Source organism: Coenobita brevimanus, chromosome 91 (assembly GCF_032717465.1).
Source record: "Coenobita brevimanus isolate Jiangsu-jjx chromosome 91, ASM3271746v2, whole genome shotgun sequence".
Lineage (NCBI taxonomy): Eukaryota > Metazoa > Arthropoda > Malacostraca > Decapoda > Coenobitidae > Coenobita > Coenobita brevimanus.
Genome location: NC_137044.1, coordinates 17,552,298 through 17,577,909, shown reverse-complemented (window position 1 = coordinate 17,577,909; position 25,612 = coordinate 17,552,298). Strand labels below are relative to the sequence as shown.

General features: G+C 42.1%; 1 protein-coding gene and 1 pseudogene across 1 annotated transcript in view; both read left to right on the top strand.

Annotated features, from left to right (window-relative positions):
• The window catches only part of LOC145411869 (angiopoietin-related protein 7-like), a 45,017-nt gene extending 24,814 nt beyond the window's left edge, over window positions 1-20,203 (top strand). The window contains exons 5-7 of the mRNA XM_080281827.1: window positions 11,716-11,841; window positions 13,533-13,642; window positions 19,513-20,203. Coding sequence (XP_080137953.1) covers window positions 11,716-11,841; window positions 13,533-13,642; window positions 19,513-20,203 — 927 coding nt within the window. The remainder of the gene's footprint in view (window positions 1-11,715; window positions 11,842-13,532; window positions 13,643-19,512) is intronic.
• Window positions 20,204-25,010: 4,807 nt separating this feature from the next.
• LOC145412032 (5S ribosomal RNA) lies at window positions 25,011-25,129 on the top strand (annotated as a pseudogene).
• The last annotated feature ends 483 nt before the right edge of the window (window positions 25,130-25,612 follow it).

Genomic DNA, 25,612 nt, shown 5'->3' with positions numbered 1-25,612 from the left:
AAGGCAAAGTCTATGCAAGGAATATCGTTGAGAGAGTATGGAATATGATCAGGTCTCTTGGGTATCGTACAGGGTGGTTCAGGAGGCGTAGGGGATGTGTGGATCAAACATCTGCAATGAGACAGAAGCTGAGAAAGACTGTGAAAGGGTCTGTTGATTATTTATGGAATTTCTAAATCTAGTAAAAACGCACGAGAAGGTAAACGGAAAGGGATTAGGGAAAGTTCTTCCAATGTATGGTGTGACTGAAGAGCAGCTGAGTACCGTTAAGAGTTTTCGTGATATAAGGGTACGGGGGCGTCTGAGTTGGCTATTGAATATTAGTAATGGCGTGAGAGAATGATGTGTGATGTCCCCATGGATGTCAGTATATAAACACGTAAAAACTCAAGTTGTGGTGAGAGGAATGAGGTATGCAATGAAGGTGAAGGGTGGAGTATCTTAGATCTGACGTAGGTAAATGATGCTGTGCTGCTTGGTACTAGGGAAGAAGATCTTTCCAAACTGGTGCACAGTTTTATTGATGTCTGTGAGTGACACTTTAAAAGTAAATATACATCAGAATAAATTGACGCGTGTTGAGCGAGAGGTGAGTTCTGTGTAATGTGCTGGTGGATGGTTAGAGACGTTAATTGGTGAAGGAGTTTAAATACCTACGCGCAGCAGTAAAGATGAGAAGTGTGAAAAGAAATGGAAATTACAGTAGCAAAGGGAAGGAAAGTAGCTGATGTTATGAAAGCCTTGATACGAAACAGAGGTACGGTTGTGGCGGTCGCGAGAGGATTGCATAGGATTTTAGTGCCGACATTAACTAACATATTGGTGTGAGACTGTGTGGTATGTAAATGAAAAGTCAAAAGTTAAAACAAGAGAGATGGAGTCATGGCAGATTGTTTGTCGAGTACAGAGGGTGCATAGGTGAAAAAAAAAAAACGTGATTTGTGAAAGATAAAGGGTAGAGAAGTTTGGGCAAGAGAGCTGAATAGTCATATGGAGTGAATGGGTATATAACAAAGGTGGTGAAAAAGGTGTGTGTGAGTTACAGGGTGAAAGGAGGCGTGATAAGCCAAGAAGAAGGGTGACAGATAGGATAAATGAATGTGTAAGAAATGAGTTATAGAAATTGATAAGGCATGGGAACTGACAATGGACAGAGCTGGCTGGATTAATTTTGTACAGAGGCGCATATGACACTGATTTGACAGCCATTGTTTATCTTGACAGTCATCGGATTGACTGATAGGTAACACGAACCACGTATGTGTAGAAAGCTATGCCTGTGAAGGGGAGCCAGGATTCCAGAGGACTGAATGGTGCGTGAACGAGTGTGTGGCCCATTCAGGGCACGCCGTTCATTTTTTTGATTTTCTCTGTTTTGTTTATCTTTTTCCTTGTTTCTTGGGAAAAAGGAGTCGGGATAACGAGGACTACGATGATGATGATGATTATTACAGTGGTTATTTTTATACCGGTAATTATTATTGTTATTGTTGTTATTATTATTATTATTATTATTATTATTATTATTATTATTATTGCATGTAAATAAATATATTATTTTGAAATAGACGAATCACTGAGCAAGAACCATAATTCTTTAGACGCCGAACGGGAAGGTTGTCTTGGGGTCTGGTGGTTGTGCCCCTGTGTTTTGTTGGTTACTTATCTGTCTTCTTACAGTTTGGGCGTTGAAAAAAATGTTCTGAAAAGCTTACTCGAAAATCTGAGAAACGTGTCATAAGATATCAGGCCCAGGTATAAGCACAGTAATTTTCAGGCCAATCGGTTCAGAAATAAAGGCTGGATGTCCTGGCAATAAGATTTGGAAAGAGGGAAAATATGAAACTGAGAAAGACAATATATTTTCTCTTCGGGAAGCGCAAAAAATGAATTGCTATGTTTAGCTACCAACACGAGCCCCAGAATGCTTTCCGTCAGATGGAAGGATTTTTTTTTTCCCCCTCTTAATCAATCCATCCGCGGCGTTTTCACCATTTGACTCAGGTGATGTATTCGTACTACATTTCCTAAAGGGAAGATGTTCGTCTTTTTTATTTCATTTTATCTTTTACTTGTTTCTCCTAGGTGGTGGTGATGGTAGTCTCACGCCTTAAGCTTTGTAATACAGTATACGTCATTGTTTTGAAGGGGCTATACAGGATGACCGTCTTTTAGGGTTAGAAAGAGTAAGGTAAACAAAAGTAAACATTATGATAAACTACCAGCACAGCCCAAGCACCCTATGGCAGGCAAAAGGATCTCAGTTGATGTATTTTACTGGATTGTTCTTGATATCCCCCCCCCCCTTTTTTTTTACTTTGGCTAATCGTCTTGAAAAGAAGGACTTAATGAACGCTACATCTGACTTCTAGTTCCAAAAGCTTCTCCCAAGCTGGATATAAGCCTCGATAAATCAAAGTAATAGAAGACAAATATCATCTGAGTGACGCGGTTGACGCCATTGGTCCGAGGCGGCTCCGTGACTGTGAATGGAAGTCGTCTGAGGGTGGTAATAGTAAACTCAACAAGATGCTAAAAAACACAATTGTTGATCTGAAAACCTTACGGCAGCAGTAATCCATGAGCCAACCATCAGTTTTTATATCGGGTATCACCGTTATAAGTTTCATTAACGGTCCTACCTTCATGTATCAAGACAGAATGGACTGTTTGCAGGAAAATATAAGAGGGTTCCAGTATTTATGGATGATTGCCATTTTAGAGACCATGCCACTGATGTTCTGATAGCCGTATTGCTAGTCTTATTTCTTACCACCAGTTCCTCGGCGATTTTGGTCCATTAAGCTTTTCTATCGTCTTGCACGTTATGAAATTTGCGAACACTATCAATGCTATAGATACATAAGTACCATATATGAGAAACTGAATGTGTAATGCACTTCATAAACCTCCGAGAAAAAATATATAGTTCTCGTTGCTAGAAATGGCCCTGGCTCATGTGTCTCTAGGCGCTGCTGAAATCTGTCTACGAGTATACAGTATTGCATCTTTACATACATCTGATAATTGACTCTTGGCCATCATTAGTGATTTCTCTTGTTTTATAGATCCTACCCCGCCACGTTCTTAGCTGATGATGGTGATCATAAAAGCTTTCGTCTCAGTCTTACAGAACCTCATAAGCTTACCAGGGCTGAGATTCGAAAACAGACGTGTAAATCATAATCTGTGTCTGCAGGAAAAACAAGGATAGCATCAGGGTCGGGTCGTAAAATCCAAAACGGTGATCCACAAACAGCCCTGCGAACAGTTTCCATTTGTGGGTGTAAGTTGATTTTGTAGTTAAGGAAAAGAAAGTGCAAAATTCTCTCATGCCTCTTGTCCTCCCTCCCCCCCCCCAAAAAAAAAAAAAAAACTTGGTTACATGGAACTGCTCAGGAGTTTTTCATGCGTCTCACTCATGGCCAAATAAACAGCGTATTCTTGTCAACAGAGGAGGTTCCCCAGCACCTCTTCCTCACCATTTTATTTTTACTGCCGTAGCTCGTTACAGTTCTCTAATCGCTAAGTTGCGCTATAAATCTTCCTAAGACCAATTAGCATACAACTTAGTGACACCAGCATGATCCGGGGATATCATTATTAGCGAAGAAGAGTGCAGTTAACTTCCTTACTACGGTGGTCTTGTCCTTCTCATTCGTGTTACAAGCAGGTAGCTTTTTTTTTTCTTTTTTTTTCTTTTTCTTTTTTACCAAACCTGAGCCCTTCAACACGGAAAGGTTTAATATCTTCATAAATCGTAAGAAAACTATCAGGCTTTCCTTAGCTGAATAAAATCGCCATGTAACAATAAGAATAAACTAGCAAAGCAACGTCACTGTACAGAAGGGGTTAAGAAGGGAGGTTATCGTTTCTGTTGACAATACATCAGCTTGATATGATACTTAATTCTTGTCATAAAGCCACACAAAATGACCGTCATTTCCCAGCATCAACAACAGCAACATATTCAGCAGCATCCTTCTTGAATCCCCCAGTACAGAGAATCAAAACGCCTTCAAGGTTTCATCGGTCTGCGCTGGGACTAATTTTTTTTTTCCTGTTTAATGTGTTCTTGTAACTATGATCTGATACTGCAGGAACAAGAGTCATGAAGAATTCCACACGCTTTTCTTCTTATACGTCCTGCAAAACCAATTTTAGTGGGCCAGACAGTTGATCGGAAGTCTGTATACCGTAGGTGGGATTCTCGAACATCTTACGATCCCTTCCCTGCCGTAACGTAGATTTATTTTTGCAGGAAGAATTAGAGCCATGACATGATTCTGTGTTCCCTCTCTTTTTTCCTCCCGGCAAAACAGACTAACGTAAGAAAATTTTCCTTTCACAGTTAATATATGTTCTTGCAGTGAGAGCAACATTCACTGAAAGATTCTGCATTCTCCTTGTCCTTTTTGTGGAAAGAGATGACAGTAACGACAAGGGACTGATTGTAAATTATCTTTTATTGAATCCTGACCGCTGAGTTGACCCATTCTGCCTAACTAACTAACTAGCTCTTTCAGTACGAAGATGTCTGTTGTTTATTATTGTTGTTGCTGAAACACGATTTTTATTTTCACCTTTGGGAGAACAAATGAAGGGGTAAATAGTGGCTATATTTAATCCAATCAGTTTAAAAGTCTCTTCTCAGTTGAATGGAAGTGTGTGGAGACGCCTGCAATGGCATATAAGTCGTCACCGGATTTGACCTTTTCAGTACGATGACGTGTTTCAGTTTCCTCATGCTATTTCCTAATTATTTTTAGCTTAGACACAACCTTGTGTACCGTACAGGAGGGATAAATTCGGATAGTCTCTCAAAAGCTGGATAAAATTGTCTGGATAATAAAGACCAGAAAAAAAGTTACCTGTTTGAAGATGTTATTAGTCATTACCCCATAACACACGTCACATCCCACCCCCTGTCGTAAAGCTTTCAGTCCGATTATGAATTTCCGTCTTACCTTCTCCATCAGTACGCTATCTTATTACACCTAAGAAGGACCTATAACAGTGGTCGGTTCAGTAAAATCCACATATAACTCCATCTGTTTAAACGTCTCTCCTGAGCCGGATAATAGACTAAGCGCTGTACTAATCAACTTAAGCTGTGTGTAAGATCGCTTGTGTATACGCTTCACTTGATCCATACAGCTACCAAGCCTGTACATTCAAATCGAAGTGAATATTAAAAGGACTAAGTATGAATAGTAATATGATCTGTGATAATAGTTTCCCCTTATGAAAGTTTGTCTATTAAAAAAGTTTTGATGCTTTACAGATATTTCCGTCAATACTTCCAGAACACATCAATACCCAATTAGCTTGTGTCACATCCCTTCCTGGTAGTTTAAGTTCTTCACTACCATAATCTGTTTTTTTATGTTCACTCGTACTAGCTTCACACGATTTTATTCAACCCTTTCGTACAAAATGAATTAACAGAAATTACATCAAATTCCTTCTGTTCGAAAATATTCTCCTAGGCTGAATAAAAGCGACTGAAAATAGCAATAATGTTCTAACTATGAAAGCTTTGTATGTTCCTATGCCCTGAGATGGTTACCTTTAAAATGAAGTGATAGGTTGGGAAGTGACATGTCCTACGCATGAAGTAGACGCAGTAGACTTGCAGACCAATTTTGTGGGTGAGTGTACTGTGTCACGAATCAATTCGCGACATTTCCTTTTTGTGAGAAGCCACGAACTATTAGTGGAAAACTCACTGTGTATCGCTCAGTTAACCGTTTCTCTCTCCATTTCGGGGTATACTTTTCAAATAATTCGTCACTTTCAAAAGTGACCGATTTAATGCACGTCACTAAGTGCGCTACTGAGCGATACAATTGTTTCTTTATCGTTCGCCTCTACTTGCATAAACCGTTAGCCACGCCTTCTTCCGGTGGCTCGTGCTTCCTGCCCATACATTATTTGAATTCAGTCTTGTGTTTGCTGTGACGGAGAAAAGGTCCTGTGCTCCAAGAAGTGTGAGAGGTCGCTAGCACCCAGGCTCCACTGAGACAGTATCAAGTCCTCCCACTCCTCGGGTGATACATAGTATTCATCGACTGGTATTTCTTTTGTGTATTTCCTAGTTTTAAGAGCTTAGTTAAGGTGTTTTCCCTAGGCGTAAGTATTTAGCTTTTGTGAGAGTGAGTGAGTGCGTCTCATTGATTTGATTTGAAATGTAATGTTGAATTTATTTTTGTGATTAATAAATTTAACAGTTCTATTTCTTGAGCTTAATGTAGAGTAAAAATCTTGTTTCATTTCTCCATAATTAAGCTTATTTTCCATACAGCTCCTAGCTTGCATAAACGTTTGCTTTCATAACTGGTACTTAGACCAGTCTTGTATTAACTTAAAATCCGTTGTGCCAGGAGTTAATGCATCAGCAAGAACCTGATGTTATTATTATTAGTATTAGTTATTTATTGTCAGGGGTGATGTAACTTTCTCCAGAGGCTAACAGTACAGTAAGTCAGCAATTGTGAGTAATTAGTCTCTGCTGTGTACTGTTGAGGAAGTTTATAAATTCTCGTTCTCAGAGAATCGTGCTAAGCCAACGTAAAGTAATCGTTGCTTGATGTAGCAAGACAACCATTGTCTCTGCTCTTCAATATTATTGAATATTATCAATTTAAATAATATTTAACCATTTATATCAAAATTACTGAGATATTATAAAAAAACCCCGTGACAATTGGCGACCTCGCCAGGATATTAACTCCTAGCTCTAAAGCTATTCACGAGATAGTGCTCACTCATTCATATTTAGGTATTTATCATTAAAGTTTATAGGCACAAGCTTACTGGTGTTTACCCTTAATTTAGCAAGTGAATTTTGCTTTATTAATCAATAGAATACTTAACTCTAGTTTATTTTTGGTAACGCCAGACAATTTTATTCGCTTCTGGGAAGTCGCCGTACCCATTGTGTTTATTATTGAGTCTTCCCAGTCATTTACATTTTTTATTTATTCTTTGCCAGTTAACTGGATAAGACTGGTCACCACTAGCTTGTGTCTGTACTCTTTATTTTTGTTTATTAGTATTCGTCGCTAAGCAGTCAGTACTCAATTTCGGTTTGCTTAATAAATTAGCGAAATGGCTACTACTGTATTTTTACAGGAAGCCAAAGAAATGGGTCTTTCGGACCCAACCGAAATTAAAGAGTATATACTCTCACGGCATAATCAGGAGCAGCAGCGAGAATGATGCCCGTGAAGAGCGTAAGATTCAGCGCGAATCTGACGAGGTGAACAGCGCGAACAACGTGAAAGAGAGCGTGCATATGAACAAGAGCAGCGTGAGAAAGAGCGCGAATACGAGCGAGAAGAGCGCGAACACGAGCAGAAACAACGCGAGCTCGAGTTAGAAAAAGAGCGAGAACAGCGCGAATACGAGCGTGAACAACGAGACAAAGAACGAGAACATGAACTTGAAGTGCTGAAGCTCAAGCGAGATTCCTTGGCTTCAGACACGTCTGGTGCAGTTGGTCAAAGCTCCACGAGCGTTCTCCCTGCACATGTCCTGGCGACCCCACGCATCAAGCTTCCTTCATACAAGGAAAGCGAGCGAATCGAGCCGTACATAGCTCGTTTTGAGGACATGGCAGACTTATATCAACTGGATGAGGCAGCTAAGCGGCTTCAGTTTCTTAGCCTATTTGAGGGCCCTGCCCTCGATATTCTCCACAGAATTCGTGGAGACAATCTCACATATGAGATGATGAAAGCTGCACTCATTAAGGCGTATGGTCTCACAGTAGACGACGCCAAAGTTCAGTTCATGCGAGCTCGTCTCCAAGACAAGGAGACAGCTGTTCAGTTCCTTGATCGTCTCACAGCTTACTTAAATGAGTGGATGGAGAAAGATGAAACTCCTTCCACGCGTGAGGGGATAATTGACCTTATGCTGCGTACACAGCTAGAGAGGTCGTGGCCTGCTGAGCTCATAGCACAGCTTAAGATCTGCCAGGTGAAAGATGCCAGCCAAATGGCAGAGAAGGCTGACGCATTCTTTACTGCATACGGGTATCAACCTCGTAAGCAAAACACCTGGAGCAGAAAAGATACTGCCAAGTCTGGGGAAGCCGTCTCAGACTGAATCCCAGCACCAAGGCCGTTCTCAGAGTAATGGTCAAGGTCCAAAACCGCAGTGGAAGGACCAGGGGCAAAACACTCAGAAACCTGAGTGGAAGAGGTACAACAAGTACCCTAACCAGCAGCAGTATCAGCCACGCAACCGACCGACGGGACAAAGTTTTTCACCACCAACTCAAAAGAGGCAGGAAGCGAATGCAGCCTTCATTCCTCAGCAGCAGCCTGGTGGTCACGTCCCTACCAGTGTGGGTACTTCCCCACAGTTCACTAGTCCCACAGTGACAGTGAACCCCCTCCACAGATGGCCAATGTTCCATCTTCCCAATATAACCCTCAAGGCACAATGTTTGCCACATCAATTCAGCAGCCTCATGAGTGGCTAGCTGCTTCCTCCACAGGCCCTCCCACAGGTGACAGTACCTTCCTTGTTCAGCCAGGGTTTGTGGGAGGCATTCCTGTGAAGGTCCTGAGAGACAATGGTTCCTCAGGTTGCTCTGTCAAGCAGAGTCTAGTTCGGCCTGAGCAGTATACAGGTCGACAGATCCATGCAAAGCTTATTGATGGATCAGTGAGATTGTTCCCTGAGGCATGTATCCAGGTGGCATCTCCATTTTATACTGGTACGACACTTGCGGTTGTCATGCCAGAGCCTCTATTTGACTTTATAGTAGGCAATATTAATGGAGTCAAGGATAGTTGCTCCGATGGCGCTACTCAGACTTCGGCTGCTGCGGTAACACGAGCCATGACTGAGGCTCCAGACTGTGTCACCCCAGTGATCATTGAATCGCCGCAAGATCTGATGTGCAGTCAACTTGTTGTACAAGAACAACATTCTGACCCGACACTTGCTGCCGTTCGGAATAAACAAAAGGGTCGAGTGATTAAGTATTCACGGGGAGGTCGAGCCAAGTTCCTTCGCAAACAAGGACGGCTCTACCGTGAGTCACGAACACCCGAGGGCGAGGTTCGACTGCAGTTTGTCGTTCCCGCCAAGTACCGCCCAGCAGTGTTACAATGGGGTCATTGTCCAGCCTCAGGAGGTCACCTGGGCAAAAGGAAGACCCAGGGCCGTATCCGAGCTGACTTTTTCTGGCCAGGGATGGGACGAGACATAGACAGTTTTGTCCGTTCCTGCAGTGTGTGCCAAAGTATCACCACTGATCAGGGACATGTCCTTCCTGTGCCGTTCATAACCACACCTGTAATCTCTGAGTCAGTTGAGAGACAGGGTAGTGGTGAAGTGGGTGCAGACCTGATGTCTCGCCCATTGGCCCCACAGGACACAGTATGTCCAGGGCCTGTACATGCATATTATGTACCTTAAGTTAAGGGGAAAGTTGAGAGGCGACTTGAGGCTATGGAAGACCCAAGTTTGCACAAGGATTCTCAGCTTCCCGATACTAATATAAGTATTGTAGGTTAAGGGGGAAGTTCGAGAGAGAACTCCGCAGAGGTGACTTGAGGCTATGGAAGACCCAAGTTTGCACAAGGATTCTCAGCTTTCCGGTACTAATAGAAGTACTGTAGGTTAAGGGGGAAGTTCGAGAGAGAACTCCGCAGAGGCGACTTGAGGCTATGGAAGACCCAAGTTTGCACAAGGATTCTCAGCTTCCCGGTACTAATATAAGTATAGTACTGTAGGTTAAGGGGGAAGTTCGAGAGAGAACTCCGCAGAGGCGACTTGAGGCTATGGAAGACCCAAGTTTGCACAAGGATTCTCAGCTTCCCGGTACTAATATAAGTATAGTACTGTAGGTTAAGGGTGAAGTAAGTGATAGAACTCCGAAGTGGCGACTTGAGGCTATGGAAGACCCAAGTTTGCACAAGGATTCTCAGCTTCCCGATACTAATATAAGTACTGTAGGTTAAGGGGGAAGTGAGAACTCTGCAGAGGCGACTTGAGGCTATGGAAGACCCGAGTTTGCACAAGGATTCTCAACTTGCCGACCATAATTGTGTGCTATAATTAATGGCGACCTCGAATGTACGTCGTAGCACTGACTGCTAGGCAGAGAGAGTAATTGTAACTTAATAAGAATTTTGTCTCATTGACACTTTTGATGCTCCACCTCAATTGGTTTTGCAGGTTCAGCAATGGGTGTAGCAGTTTTGCTGTGCGGACCAGCTGATCGTCTGCCGCACGCTGCCGCCTCTTCTCCTCTGCCTTAAATCGTCGCCATATTATTTACTGTGTCATTTTACACGTAGGTACAGTTACACTACAACTGTCACACCTACACCGTGTATTACATACACCACGCTACACAACAATTAGTTGTCAGAGTAAATGTAGCGAATTTTCGCTCAGTTTGACCTGAGTACAGGATTTTCACCGTCGTCAAGGAGTTTTTCCCTCAAGCTTGCTTCTATTAACGTAAATACACGAGGTTTTTTCGCTCACTGACGACTGCGACTTTCTCCTGTAGCAGGATAGCACACACACCACAGTGTGAATCTTGTGTGACTGAGTTAGGATTTATATGTATGTATATTGAAATCTTTCTTCTGAAGGAAGAAAGATTTAATTTTCATTGGGCGTTATGTCTCGAATCAATTCTCGACATTTCCTTTTTTTGAGTAGACACGATTTATTAGTGGTATACTCACTGTGTATCGCTCAGTTAACCGTTTCTCTCTCATGTCCGGGGTATACTTTTCAAATAATTCGTCACTTTCAAAAGTGACCGATTTAATGCACGTCACTAAGTGCGCTACTGAGCGATACAATTGTTTCTTTATCGTTCGCCTCTACTTGCATAAACCGTTAGCCACGCCTTCTTCCGGTGGCTCGTGCTTCCTGCCCATACATTATTTGAATTCAGTCTTGTGTTTGCTGTGATGGAGAAAAGGTCCTGTGCTCCAAGAAGTGTGAGAGGTCGCTAGCACCCAGGCTCCACTGAGACAGTATCAAGTCCTCCCACTCCTCGGGTGATACATAGTATTCATCGACTGGTATTTCTTTTGTGTATTTCCTAGTTTTAAGAGCTTAGTTAAGGTGTTTTCCCTAGGCGTAAGTATTTAGCTTTTGTGAGAGTGAGTGAGTGCGTCTCATTGATTTGATTTGAAATGTAATGTTGAATTTATTTTTGTGATTAATAAATTTAACAGTTCTATTTCTTGAGCTTAATGTAGAGTAAAAATCTTGTTTCATTTCTCCATAATTAAGCTTATTTTCCATACAGCTCCTAGCTTGCATAAACGTTTGCTTTCATAACTGGTACTTAGACCAGTCTTGTATTAACTTAAAATCCGTCGTGCCAGGAGTTAATGCATCAGCAAGAACCTGATGTTATTATTATTAGTATTAGTTATTTATTGTCAGGGGTGATGTAACTTTCTCCAGAGGCTAACAGTACAGTAAGTCAGCAATTGTGAGTAATTAGTCTCTGCTGTGTACTGTTGAGGAAGTTTATAAATTCTCGTTCTCAGAGAATCGTGCTAAGCCAACGTAAAGTAATCGTTGCTTGATGTAGCAAGACAACCATTGTCTCTGCTCTTCAATATTATTGAATATTATCAATTTAAATAATATTTAACCATTTATATCAAAATTACTGAGATATTATAAAAAAACCCCGTGACATACTGTCCCTGGTGATGGCAGGTGTTCAGCGTGGGTCCTGAGAGTGACGGCTACCGCCTCCTCGTGTCCAATTACTCCGGCACCGCTGGTGACGCCCTCTCCCTCTACCACTCCGGCAGACGCTTCTCCACCTTTGACAAGGATCAGGTGAACTCTTCTTTTAGCCTTTCTCATTTGTCAGTCCTTAATGTAGCGGAAGGGCAACGGGATAGAGGGAACGGCATTCCCTGCTATTTTAACAGAGGAAAAAATTCATTTTGTCACACTGTTCTGTGGTATGACATGCAGCCTGCTCGAACCCTACCCCCGTGAATGGCCCCCCCCTCTCTCTCTCTCTCTCTCTCTCTCTCTCTCTCTCTCTATATATATATATATATATATATATATATATATATATATCATGAAAGATCCTAAGAAAAGCAGATAACTGCATTGGCCCGCTTAACGTTAGCAAAAGTCAATGTGTGATAAGTTAGAGAGGTATGACAAAGAATCTAAGTTCTGAATAACCATATTCTCTCTCTCTCTCTCTCTCTCTCTCTCTCTCTCTCTCTCTCTCTATCTATCTATCTATCTATATATATATATATATATATATATATATATATATATATAATTGTAAATATTTATGTATGTATTTATGTATGTTTGTTTGTATTTATTTATATATTGGGATACATCACCACTAATAATATAGATTTTTAAAGTCAGTGTAGTTTGGTTTATTAAACTGGCGATCCTTGCCCTTCTTTGTTAGGATTAAGGTGGTACCAGTACAGCAGTATGATGATACTCTGTTACATATGTCGATCATAAAATGTAAATAATTCTGTTAAATATCTGAAGGTAAGTTAATGTGGAGGGTGCCAAATGACGGTAGGTCAGTGGCGGGATGGGCTGAACCATGGCACAAATATTCCCCCACCTCAACCTGTCAGAATTTTAATCTCTGTACAGAATATGTCCTGTAGCTCAATGGCAAACCAGGTTAGTACACAGCTCTACATCCATTCAAAAGAAAAAAAAAAACAGATGGGGGGAGGTGGGAGGAGAGGAAGAGGTGGACTGGCCAAGGATCGTTGTAGGGTAAGTTTGTTTGATTACACCCTGTAATGATTGGTGTTGTGGGACGGGCAGCATTAGGCAGCAAGGCCTTAACAACAGATTTCACTCAGAAATCTGAGAGATAAGAAGGCAGAGAAGGAGTGGTTGGGTGGAAAGGAGTGTAAATGATGGTGAGCGGATAGGGCGAGGATGGTATACCCTGAGAATATCGGCAATGGATATTGGCAAGAATGTCCGTGGTTATTATTTGTATATAAATCCTTCATTAAGGAGAACAGCAACAAAAGGAAGAAAATAAGTACTTGTCACTCTCATATACCTGGCACATTATGACGCAGGTAGAAAAACCTGACCTCTCAGTTTATGTTGTTTTTATTTTATATTTCTTTGATCAGTGCCAAATTTCCCGATCATTCCTAGGTTTCTTTTTCCAGACAAAACTGATTCTTTTCTGGCACATTTTCTATATTGGGAAAAATATGCCTTCAACCAAAGAGTAACAGTAACTAAATTACTCTTCTAATTATCAGTTCAGATTCAAGAAGGATTTAGAAAATCACTAAAGTGCCTAATACCCCGGCTTCCCCAAATCCCCATTTGCATAAAAATCCCCTACAGAAAATTCCTCAAATTCCTCACCCATATATATCGATAGACAGATAAATAAATAGAAATAGTAGATACATAAATTGAAAGATGGATAGAGAGATATAGACACAGCTAGATAATACAGTATTATACAGCAAAAGTAAAACCATTCCCCCTACCCTCAGGACCTGGCAATGAACAAGAGTTGTGCTGTGGAGAAGGAAGGCGGTTGGTGGTTCCACGCCTGCTACGCCGCCCACCCCAACGGTCGCCACCCAGCACACCCACCGCGCAGGTCAGACAACACCAGAATTACTCACCCCTAAACCAGGGCAAAGCAGGGTCTCTCAACCGATTGGTCGCGAACCACAGGTGGACCACAAGGTTTCGTCTAGTTGGCCGGGCGGAGGGGAAGAGGCTAATTCATTGAAGGTCCTATAAACTTAACCCAGCTGCGAGAGTCGCTGAAGGGCATAATCAGGAAACCACCTGTCAGTGATCAATCTCAGATACGGACTCAAACTACCAGCCTCATTAGTGAATCCCCTCCTGGGGGATTCTTCTTTTCAACTCAGGCTTTCTTCTACCCCATCCCGCCTTGATTTGAGCATTTCTCAAGAAGAGTAATTTTCTTCCGGCCAGCCCGTGTTATTAGGAGCCAGCAATGATGTTTACTCTCAGTTAAGTTTGGAAATAAGCAGCCCGACCCGGCCCGGCCCAACCCGGCCCGACCCGCTAAGCAGAAGCTAATAACTTTACTCCTATGTGAAGTAGAGTTGAAATTATTTCTACATGTGATACATTTATTCATTAAATTTTGTTATCAACTTAAAAATCACCCATAAAGGCATAGGAACCCCTTGGAATATCGAATTTTCCAAGCGAGTGTTTGTGTGAGTTTCCTTTGTCTGTGTGGGTGTTTTTGAGAGAATGTCTATCGTTCCAGTATATTTTTCATTCTTCAGCTACCATCATGAAGAAATAATTTGTCAGCGGGAAATTGTTATAACAAGGCGTTCGCTCACTCGTCACGCGCTCACAAAGCGCACTTACTGGTCTTATTTACCAGAGTCTCCCCATATTTTAATGTGCTTTAATTCACACGGTATTAATGTACTCGTTAATATTCTAATAAGATATGTCTGCATTCTTTTCTTCTTCTTGAGGTATTTGGTTATATAGAAATAATTATTACAATAAAATTTCTAAGCAAATGTGTTCATACTCGTACGCATACTAGACCGCGACTGTACTGGCACAAAGGTGAACCTCTCTCCCAAACAATAATTAAACAGCCTTCTAATGGTTTGTATCTTTCTCTCTGTGCCTTGATCTCTAGCTTCCTCTCTGGTCTTTCTATAGCTGCTGTTGTAGACGTTCACCGATCTTCTCCTGGAGCTATCAGTGGTGGTGTTCTTCAGAGTTCTGTCCCATCACCAACTCTTCCTTCTATTCATCAGTGACCTTCTAAGCTGTGTATCTAACCCTATCCACTCATACGCTGATGACTCCACCCTTCACCTCTCCATTCGCTTCCCGCAGCGACCTTCTCTGCAGTTATTTCAACACACAAGGGATGAAACTATGGCACACCTTATGTCTAACTTGGTCCATATCTCTGATTGGGGTAAAATTAACTTTGTTGTTTCTAACGCATCAAAAAATCAGTTCCTACATCTTTCGATCCGTCAAAATCTCCCACAGGAGTATCCGTTAATATTTAACAATATCCAACTCAATCCTTCATCATCTCTTAACATTCAAGGGGTTTCATTCTCTCGGGATTTATTCCGGAAAGATCATATTACCCCTCTAGCAAAATCTGCCTTCAAAACATTAGGTGTACCAAGCCGACACCATGTCTTCTTTACCTCCTCGCAGTTGTTGACTTTATACACGGGTTTTATTCGCCCCTGGTTAGAGTACAATTTACACGTGTGGGGAGGCTCCCCACATACAGCTCTTCTCAGCAGGATCGAGTAAAAGGCTTTTCGTCTCATTAACTTTCTTCCTCTCACTGATTCCCTACTATCTCTGTCTCTTTGCCGCACTGCTGCATCATTATCCTTTCTCTACCGTCACTTCAACGGTCACTGCTCTTCTTAACTGTCTACCTGCATTCCTCCTCCGTTACGGCAGGTGCGTAGCACCCGTCTGGCAACAAACTCATCCCCTTTCTGTCCAACTCTCAAATGCAAGAGCTAACTATTACTCCCAGTCCTTCATGAATGCAACAATCAGCTCTGGAACTATCTTCCTTTGTCTGTATTTCCTTGTGCCTATGGTCTCCAGTCTATTATATGCAATATGACCAAGCATCAAAATCTTGAATTTGGCTTTTTTTTTTTTTTTTTTTCCTTCGGGGGTACAGTCTTGTAGACTCTTAGCTTTTGGTTCCTTCTTCTTTGCATTAAAAAAAAAAAAAAAAAAGGCGATTTCTGCGACCTCGGTACCCCGCAGATAGGGATATTGGGGGAAAAAATCAGCTCTTCAATAAATCACTTTAAACTTTATGAAATGTGGAAAACAGTATACAGCATAAGAAAATGGATCTATTTATTATATATTTTTTCCTTTATACAGACGCCTTCCTGGCAATGAGGGAATATTAACATCTCCAGCCAAGTCTGCTGAAAGTACCAAGGCTTGCAACACGCGCTGAGTTATTTGCAACCACCAGGAGTGCGTAACATTGCACAATAATAATCTCAACATCGTAAATACCTTCAGTGAATATATCAAATGGTACTACTGTGGATGTTATAGAAAGTGTTAGGAGAAATACACCGGGGTGGTTTGATCATGTAGAGAGGATGGAGGGCGAGAGACTAACGAGAAGAGTTAATGTCAGTGAGGTGGAGGGGGGGGAAAGGGAAGGATGGATTAGAGAGGTATAAGAGAGAGAGGGGTGTGAGCTGGGGGGAGGGCAGTGAAATGGTGGGGGACAGGGTGACACGGAGGCGATGTTTGTGGCCACCCCTTACGGGATTAAGGTTTCAGGAAATAGACAGATAGATAGATAGATAGATAGACTAGTTTGAGTGAAAAATAAATTCACATTAAAGTTACTATTTCATTGCATTTATGCAGACTGGATGAGGATGAAAGCTGTTTCCATTACTTTAATACACGCACACACACACACACACACACACACACACACACACACACACACACACACACACACACACTCACAAGAAGTTTTTTGCTGGTAATGTGTATCTGTCGATTTTTAGGCTGTGTATTTCCCGTAGGTCAGGGGCAGGGTAGGGCAGTACGGTACCACAGATCTGTATCCTGTTCACTGTGGTTCTTCGTGACAAGCATTCAAGGATTTATCTCTCGTTACAAATTTGCATTCGTGGCAGTTTTAGGCCAGGTTAAAATGGACGGAGTAGCTGTGATCTGCTTTTTGTAGGAAGGCCAAGAAAATGAGGATGTGATCTCTTCCTGTGCCTCTTGTTCTTGCTGCAGCAGAGCCCATGATCAATCCCGGTGGTTAACAGAGAGAGAGAGAGAGAGAGAGAGAGAGAGAGAGAGCATTAATTAATTAATTAATTAAAAACCTGAAAACCTGCAAAAGATGTCATTTCTAAAGAAGTGCCACTACAAGGCTTTGTGTAAACTGTTCTGAGGGTTGCATCCCCCCGGTACTCATCACTACCATGGGTGGGGAAAAAAATAAGTAAAAAATGTGATTCTCAAATATATAAATACTTTTACGTGGAACAAAATGTAATTTTATACATGGAAATCATGTTTCATATTTCAGGTTTTTCATACTTCAAAGCAGTACCATATTATGGATATAATGAGTTTGTATCCTGCCTATTCTGTTTCACAAGAATTTCCTTTTTAAATATATAATTTTCATTTGAATACATTTTACTAGACCCACGGGACTTTCTCCGACGCGCGGCTTAAGGTCTCATGACCAAGTCTGCCTCCCCTTCGACCTCCCGCTCCTAAATCATAGTTGCTGATTTTCTGTGCCTTCAGGATCTAGATTCAAGAATACGGCTGATTTTTTTTTTTTTTTTTATGCGAGGAAGAAGGAACCAAAGGCCATGAGCCCGCAGTAACAGTTCCCTCCAAGAGAAAAACAAAATACAATATAGAGCCAAATTCAAGATCCGATCATTTTGAGATGCCTGGACACACTGCGTTTGAAAGACTGGAGATCATAGGCAGCAGGAAATACAGACAGAGGGAGACAGTTCCAGAGCTGACCTGTTGCATAAATGAATGACTGGGAGTAACGGTTAACTCTTGCATTAGAGAGTTGGACAGAAAAAGGATGAGAGTTTGCTGCCAGACGGGTGCTACGCGCCCGTCGTAGAGGTGGAGGAATGCAAGCAGACAGTTCAGAGGAGCAGTGACCATTAAAGTAGCGATAGAAAAGAGATAAAGATGCAACAGTGCGGCGAAGAGACAGAGGTTGAAGGGAGTCAGTAAGAGGAGGAGAGTTAATGAGACGAAAAGCCTTTGACTCCACCCTATTGAGAAGAGCTGTATGTGGGGAGCCTCCCCACACATGAGAGTTGTACTCCACACAGGGGCGGGTAAAACCCCTGTATAGAGTCAACAATTGCGCAGGGGTAAAGAAAGAGCGGAGTCGGCTTAGCACACCCAATCTCTTGGAAGCAGATTTTACAAGAGATGTAATATGATCTTTCCAAGATAAGTCCCGAGTAAATGAAACCCCAAGCATGTTCAAGGATGATGCAGGATTAAGCTGAATATTATTAAACACTAGTGGGTATACCTGTGGAAGATTTTGTCGGGTTGATAGGTGTAAGAACTGAGTACGTGTTGTTTTCGCCATGTACTTTCAATAAAAAACTTGAACACTATTTTTTTTTTTTTTGTTACTTTACAGTAAAGTACTGTACAAAGTCTCTCACAAAACATTTTTTCTCGGGGCAAGAATCTACTACTGCAGTTATCAATCACCTTGGCCACAATAACACATCCCAGATTAATATCATCATTACTGCATTCTTACCTTCCCCTACATCTCGTGTATTAGTCAGTGTCTTCTTAACTTCTGCAGTTACATAGTCTTACTTAAAGCTTTGGTACTCTTTGCATCATTTCTCTCTCCCGCACTCCACACTGTCCATACTTGCCCTACTATCCAGCAAAGCAACCCTCCTCATCCACCACACCAGCCTCCCATCCATCATTCACTCCTTGGCAGGGGCGTCCGCAGGATTTTTTGTAAGGGGGGAACAAAATAAAAGAAATTATACATATAGGCGTGGTTATAATATATCAAAATACGCACACTCCAAACAGGCATAGGCATACTGTATACTTACATGAGTTGCATGACTTATATATTACATGAGTTATATATCATAAGCTGGTAATATGCTATAACTTAAAGGAACGAAAATATACGTGACGACCGGGAAAGTTCCAAACACACTTTGGAATTCCAAGGCTGGGCAACTGCCCCCGTTTGTCCCCCGTCCGGACGCCCACGTTCCTTGGCTCGTAATCTTATGGATTTAAAAAGCACTGCCTATTCCATCGTGATTTATTCTGTATTGTAAACCTTCTCATTCTCTTGTGTATTATCTGATATGGATAAATATAGATAATGTGCACAAATAATCAGCTAGAGATTATTAACGTCCAAAAAAGAAAAAAATAAATTATTTGATAAGGAAGAGGTACTAGAAAACTTCCCAAACTGACAAGAATACGAACACTTACCCACCACCCAAACTGACAAGAATACGAACACTTGCTCACCACATTGCTCCAGTCAACACTTCTTCCCTATTAACTCCTCGCAGCCCACCACCCCTGTCCTACCCGCTACCTCTTCCCTACCACTGCCTATAATTTTGTTTCCCATATCTACCCATGCGCAACGTATCCTCCTCCCTTACCCATTCTTCCTCCTACCCACAGCCTCTCCTTCCTACCTACAAACCCTCCCCCACCACTCCCTCTTCCCCCACCCACCCCTTCGTCCGTCATTTGGGGGTGGTGGTGGTCTAATCAGAAGCACACTCGGCCCACAACAGGAGAGGTTAATTACGGGTTTGATTCCCGGGTCGGCCACGAGATCTTTGGGTATCAAAAATTAAATGTCTGCCTTAATGCCCCCGTGTAGTTGACAGGCACTAACCTCAGCCTTGTTATGCCACACAGGAAAAACAACAGCACCGAGATGCGCTGGTGGTCCTCGCGAGAACACGTCCTCGTTCTTACACACATCGAGATGAAGATCAGACGGCGACCGTTCCCACACGACGAACACGACCACACTGATCCTAACGACCGGTTCATTGGCCAAGAAGGTGATTTCAGCAATGAGACCGCCCATGAGTACGAAAGAGGTGACGGTAACCATGGCAGCGAGGACTACCAGGAAGATGATGTCGACGATAGAGAAGAAGAGGACGACCAGAAGCATGGTAGCCAAGGCGAACAGAAGCATGGTAGCCAAGATGACCAGAAGTATGGTAGCCAAGATGACCAGAAGTCTGTTAGCGAAAATGACCAGGAGGATAGTAGCCAAGATGACCAGGAGCATGGTAGCCAAGACCACCAGGAGTATGGTCGCCAAGATGACCAGGAGTATGGTAGCCAAGACCACCAGGAGTATGGTAGCCAAGACCACAAGGAGTATGGTAGCCAAGACCACAAGGAGTATGGTAGCCAAGACCACCAGAAGTATGGTAGCCAAGACCACCAGGAGTATGGTAGCCAAAGCCATCAGGAGTATGGTAACCAAGACCACCAGGAGTATGGTAGCCAAGACCACCAGGAGTATGGTAGCCAAGATGTCCTGGGGTACAGCGTCCTGGTCCTTCACAGCAGTGAGAACGGCCAAGGTTAATGATATGATGATGAGGAGGGGGAGGAGGAGGATAACACTGATGGGTATGGTGTATGGAGAGAGAGAGAGAGAGAGAGAGAGAGAGAGAGAGAGAGAGATGCCATTAATAGTGTCTCCATTAGTACATTTATCACCACCGTTCCATAATGTAGATACTGCTTTAATATATTGTATGTTTAGCGGCGAACAAACTGATTTCACAGCCATAAGTTTGTTTCTCTGTGCCTTCTTCTTTACTAAACTTGTGTTGTCCTGTCTCAGTATCAGCTTTTATCCAGTTTAGTTTTAAACACATAGCGTTTTCCCCCCACTGCTTTCCCTTCCAAGCTAGTAAAGCATCTGTACCTCTATTTGGATTTTTTTTTTTTTTTTTTTGCCAGATGAGGTGCTTCTCCGTAACTGGCACTCCCTTCCTTACTCGCTGAGGAGGATAGTAACCAAGAGGGCAAGGTGTATTCTTGCTTGAAGAATTGGGTTCAGGCCTTATGGGAGGAGTGTTAGGAAAACGAAATTTAGCACAGTGGTAGATCTCCCCCGGGTCAGGTTTGACAGGATGGGACTCCCAAGGGTTGCTCCCCTTGGGGGCGGCGGCCCATGGCTGTTCCACCCGAAAATGTTAGGAACGGATTTTCTTTTTTCCACAGTGGGAGAATTTCACTCGTGCCAGATTATAAGCATGGTGGGAACCCAGAGGGCTGCCGTCTAGTCCGGGGCTAGGTATAACATATTAACTCATTCAGTACGAAGGATCTCATTTGACCTGAATCAGATCGTATGACGGTAACAAGAACAAAGTGAAAAGGATGACCTCTGGCTGGAGGGGTTTACTGCTTCAACGCAGCTGTTGTAAGTATGCCACAGCACTGGGGAAGGCACTTGCTGTTTCTGTATGTATGAAATATCACAAGTGTTGCTGAAATTACCAGAATCAGTCAGCTGTCTTCCTCGGTCTGTATTTCCTATTGCCTATGACCTCCAGCCTTTGAAAAGCAGTGTGTCCATGCATCTCAAAATGAAAAGATCTTGAACCTGATTCTCTGTTATCTTGTTTTTGTTTTTTCTTGGAGGGAACAACCTTACGGGTTTCTGGCCTTTGGCTCCTTCTTCCTTGCATTAAAAGAAAAAAAATGTAATTACAGTATGTTTAATATTACACTGCTGTGGACAGCAACCACCTTTGTGTAACAACTAAAAAGGAGTGGTAAGAAGGTGTGTGTGTGTGTGTGTGTGTGTGTGTGTGTGTGCGCGCACACACACACACACACACACACACACACACACACACACACACACACACAAATATAACTATCAGCAGCTCGCAATGAATTACTATGATACTCATTATTCTTCATGGTGCGTCTGAGTAAGGAAACATTAATAATAATAGACAGGGCCAGACTAAGGCACAGACCAAGTAGGTCGTGGCCGTCCCTATAGGGTCTTACTCTGAAGGAGTCCACACGGACTAGATCATCAGTGATGGAAGTGGCCTGCAAAAAGTAAGCATATTATTAAAAAATATAATAGATTTATTTTTGTTAGTTCTATCTTTTTGTACTGTGAATGAAGGCACCACTAATAAGCTTCAGACAGGAGAGGCCTAATGTGACGTAGTCCATCCATCCATCCATCCATCATCCAATCCTACATTGCCCCATGAGGAGCGTAAGAGGCCGGGGCTAGGTAAGAGGCCGGGGCTAGGCAGTTGGTCCCGACATTTAAGATGAGAGTGACCAACCTCACTCATCCCTGAGTGGCATTACATGAGCAATCAACCCCAACCACCCCCTGGATATAAACCTTCACCGGCTCAATCCGACTGGAGCGCAATAATTACCCATTAAATCACCACGCGCCAAAATTTGGTTATATGGTTACCACTGAGCGTAGTAAATGGTTTCCTGGTGCACAGGAAACCATTTGGCTTGTCACTCAGTGTAGAGTCACCCACAGGCTGAAGGAAGTGGAAAGAATGAAGGAAAGAAAGACAGAAGAGGGAGTGTAAAGTCACCCGTAGGCAGAAGGACAAGGAAAGAATGAAGGAAAGAAAGACATAAGAGAATGGAAGGAAAGAAGGATGGTGAGGAAAGGGCAGACACCCGAGAGCAGCACTACATGGAGTGAGTGGATGGTGAGCGCCCCCGCCTACCACATAATGTGACGTAGTCACAAGTAATAATATCTTTTGGCTTTCCCACAAAATAACAGGATAATAGAAAAATATGCTTTTCACCCTCATGACCCTTCATGCAGGTGTGAAATGTATTGAGGTTCAGATGAGTAAACCTCTGACGTAATGAAGTATTACTACGCTGCTGAGCCGACCAATGTTTGTTTACCTGGCCTTTCTCCAGCCTTGCCTTAGACTTCACACACGCCAGGGCGGTGAACATATTACTCGTATTGCTCGTGACTGTACAGTACAGTACAGCATGTAAAACCATCGTGGATGGCATGGGAACCTGCTCTGTTCAGATAACCAACATTTTATGTACCTACCTTCCAGTATAGTATGTAATGACAATTACTGCATGACACTTCAGAAAACAGAATTAGCATGACTGTGTGCAGATTTAGTCCTGGCAGTTATGACTTGGATTGTGACGGATGGCGAGATTCCTTCCTCTTCTCTTGTTTTCTCGCGTACCTTCCCCTTCTCCTCTATATTAGCTCTCCTCTCATCTAATCCCCTCCACTCCCCTTCCCTACCATCCCATCTCATTTCACCTCATTTCCTCCTCCATTCCCTCCCCTCCCCTCAGCTTTTCATCTCTTTCTTCTGGCCACCACTGCTTTTCTCATGTCTTCTAGCTGTCTCTTCTCCTCTCCTCTCATTTACCTACCTCTTATCCTCTCCTCTCCTCTCATTTACCTACCTCTTATCCTCTCCTCTCCTCTCATCACTTCTAGCTACCACTTTCAGGTTCTCTTCTCTTGTAGTTACCTCATCTCTACTTTTCAGTTCTCGTCTGACCACCTGTTCTCTTCTAATCGTATCTTTTCTTTTCTCGGTCCATGTTTTCTCTTCTATTCTCACCAGTTCCTCTCTTCTCATTCTTCTAATCACCTTTCATATTCTCTTGTCGCCACTTCTTCTCTCCTCCTCTTCTCGGCTCTTCTCTTCCCCTCCTCTTCTTTAGCCACCTCTTCCTTCTCTTCTAGCCACCTCTCCTCACCTCTTAGTTACCTGTTTTCCTCTATTCTCTTGTAGCCACCTCTTCTCTTTTACCCACCTTTTCTCCACTCTTTTCTTCTCTTTAAACCCATCTTTTCTCATTTATCCACCTTTTCTCTTCTCTTCTCTCTTAGTCATCTCCTCTTCTCTTCTCTTTTAGCCATCTCGTTTTCTCTTCTCTTCATTTCTCTTCTAGCGGCCTCTTCTCTTCTCTTCCTGCCATATCTAGTCATATCTCGTCTTCTCGGCACCTTTTCTCTTTTATCTTCATCCCTCATACCTTCTTCTGTTCTAAGTCCAGATTAACGGAAGAAGTTTTGAGTTTTCATACATGTATATATTTGTAGATTTTTATTGAAATTTTTTATTGTACGTGTAACTCTCCAGTCTCCAGTCGACGCTTATTTTGTGGTGTTACAAACCTTTCCTAGTGAGCAGGGTTTGTGCTGTGGGTGAACTGGAGAGGAAACTACGACTTAAAAAAACACTAAAGCCAGACTTGGTTTACTGTTTTATTATTATTATTATTATTATTATTACTTTTGGAGAGTGGTGAGGGAACAATGTAGGATAATTCAATTTACTTTCCATGTAATGCTTTCAAAAATCTGGAGTTAATTTGTACTGTTCTGAAGCGGACTTTCCCAGTTAGGTAGGTTTTGGTACGAGTCAGAGTTGCCAGTTTGCCTGCTGTTTGTGAGTGTAGTTATTTCGTAAGTTTTGCATTAATTTTTGTGCTCTTTTTCTCAATAACGTTTTAGTTATGTGATTGTTAAATTATGCAATTCAAATTAAGCTTGTATGGTAAATAATTTATAGTGTTATGTACAGTAAGAAAATTTGCATGTTTTGGGTTTCTCCGAGTTGGTAACTGTGCTCTCCCTCTCTCTGAAATACATCAGAGCTGTGGAGAAGTAATCACTCTCGAACAATGCAAAGTTACATAAGGTTGGAGAAGAGACTAGTTCAGGTTTCAGTCGGTTTTCAGTTCAGTTTGAGTGAAGTGAAGTGTCAGTGCCGTGAAGTTTGTATATTTTCGGTACTTGTGAAAACAGTGAAGTGTTTATTGAATTTGTCCATCATCGGTGCTTGTGAAAACAGTGAAGTGTTTATTGAAGTTTGTACATCATCGGTGCTTGTGAAAATAGCGAAGTGTTGTCAGGCAGTTAGTAAAGCTTGTATAGCTCCAGTGCTTGTGAGAATAGTGAAGCTGGCAAGCATTAAGTGTAATTATTTGGAAAATAAAGACATTGAGCTTGAGAAGCCAGTGTTTATTTACAATGCCTCAGCTGATCTTGTGTACTGTACACCTAAAGGCTGACCAGTGGAAGAACAACTCGCTGGGCAACGTCCTTCCTATACTGTACTACTGCTGTTGGAGCCTGTGACAGCGTGAGGTGGGGACATAACAGTACTAACACCACCACCTTCTTATCCAATAGTTCTATAATAAACATTTTTGTAAATAAACAAATAAATTGATAATAAAAAAAATAATAATAATAAAAACGTAGTTTAAACTTCTCATCTTCACGTAGATTTAATTATTTCCGAAGAGTTATGATCACTGCTATGAAACTTTATATATATATATATATATATATATATATATATATATATATATATATATATATATATATATATACTACGTTGAGTACACCGCTTCCCGTCCGATCAGTGAAGTTAAGCAACGTTAGGTCTGGTTAGTACTTGGATGGGTGACCGCCTGGGAACACTAGATGCTGTTGGCATAACGTTGTCCCTACGTGTCAAGTGGGTTTGGTGGAGGATTAGTGCCCCTCCCTGTAGAACAATTAACTCTAAGCCCTTGGCCACCCCGTTTGGGATACATGGCGTCTGGCAATAAATGAATGATATATATAATATATATATATATATATATGCCAAATATCTCAACGTCAGTGTGCTACAGATATGCAATACTTCCACTCGGCAAATTAATAAATAATGGTAAAGTCTCAAAGTGCATTTCATAACCTTATCTTTTTAAGGTCCAATACTCAGGGAAGCACTGAACTTAAACTATTATTTAAGGCTGAGCCTAAAATATTGGGGCTCACTCACCAATCTAAAACCAAGGTTTGGGTGGGGTCTGGCGCTGGGTGCAGCCATGCCATACTTCCTAAACGAGCGATGAATAGATTCTGTTATATATGTAATAGGCATCACAGATAGGTACACACATACTAGTACAATATAAACGTAAGTATTCT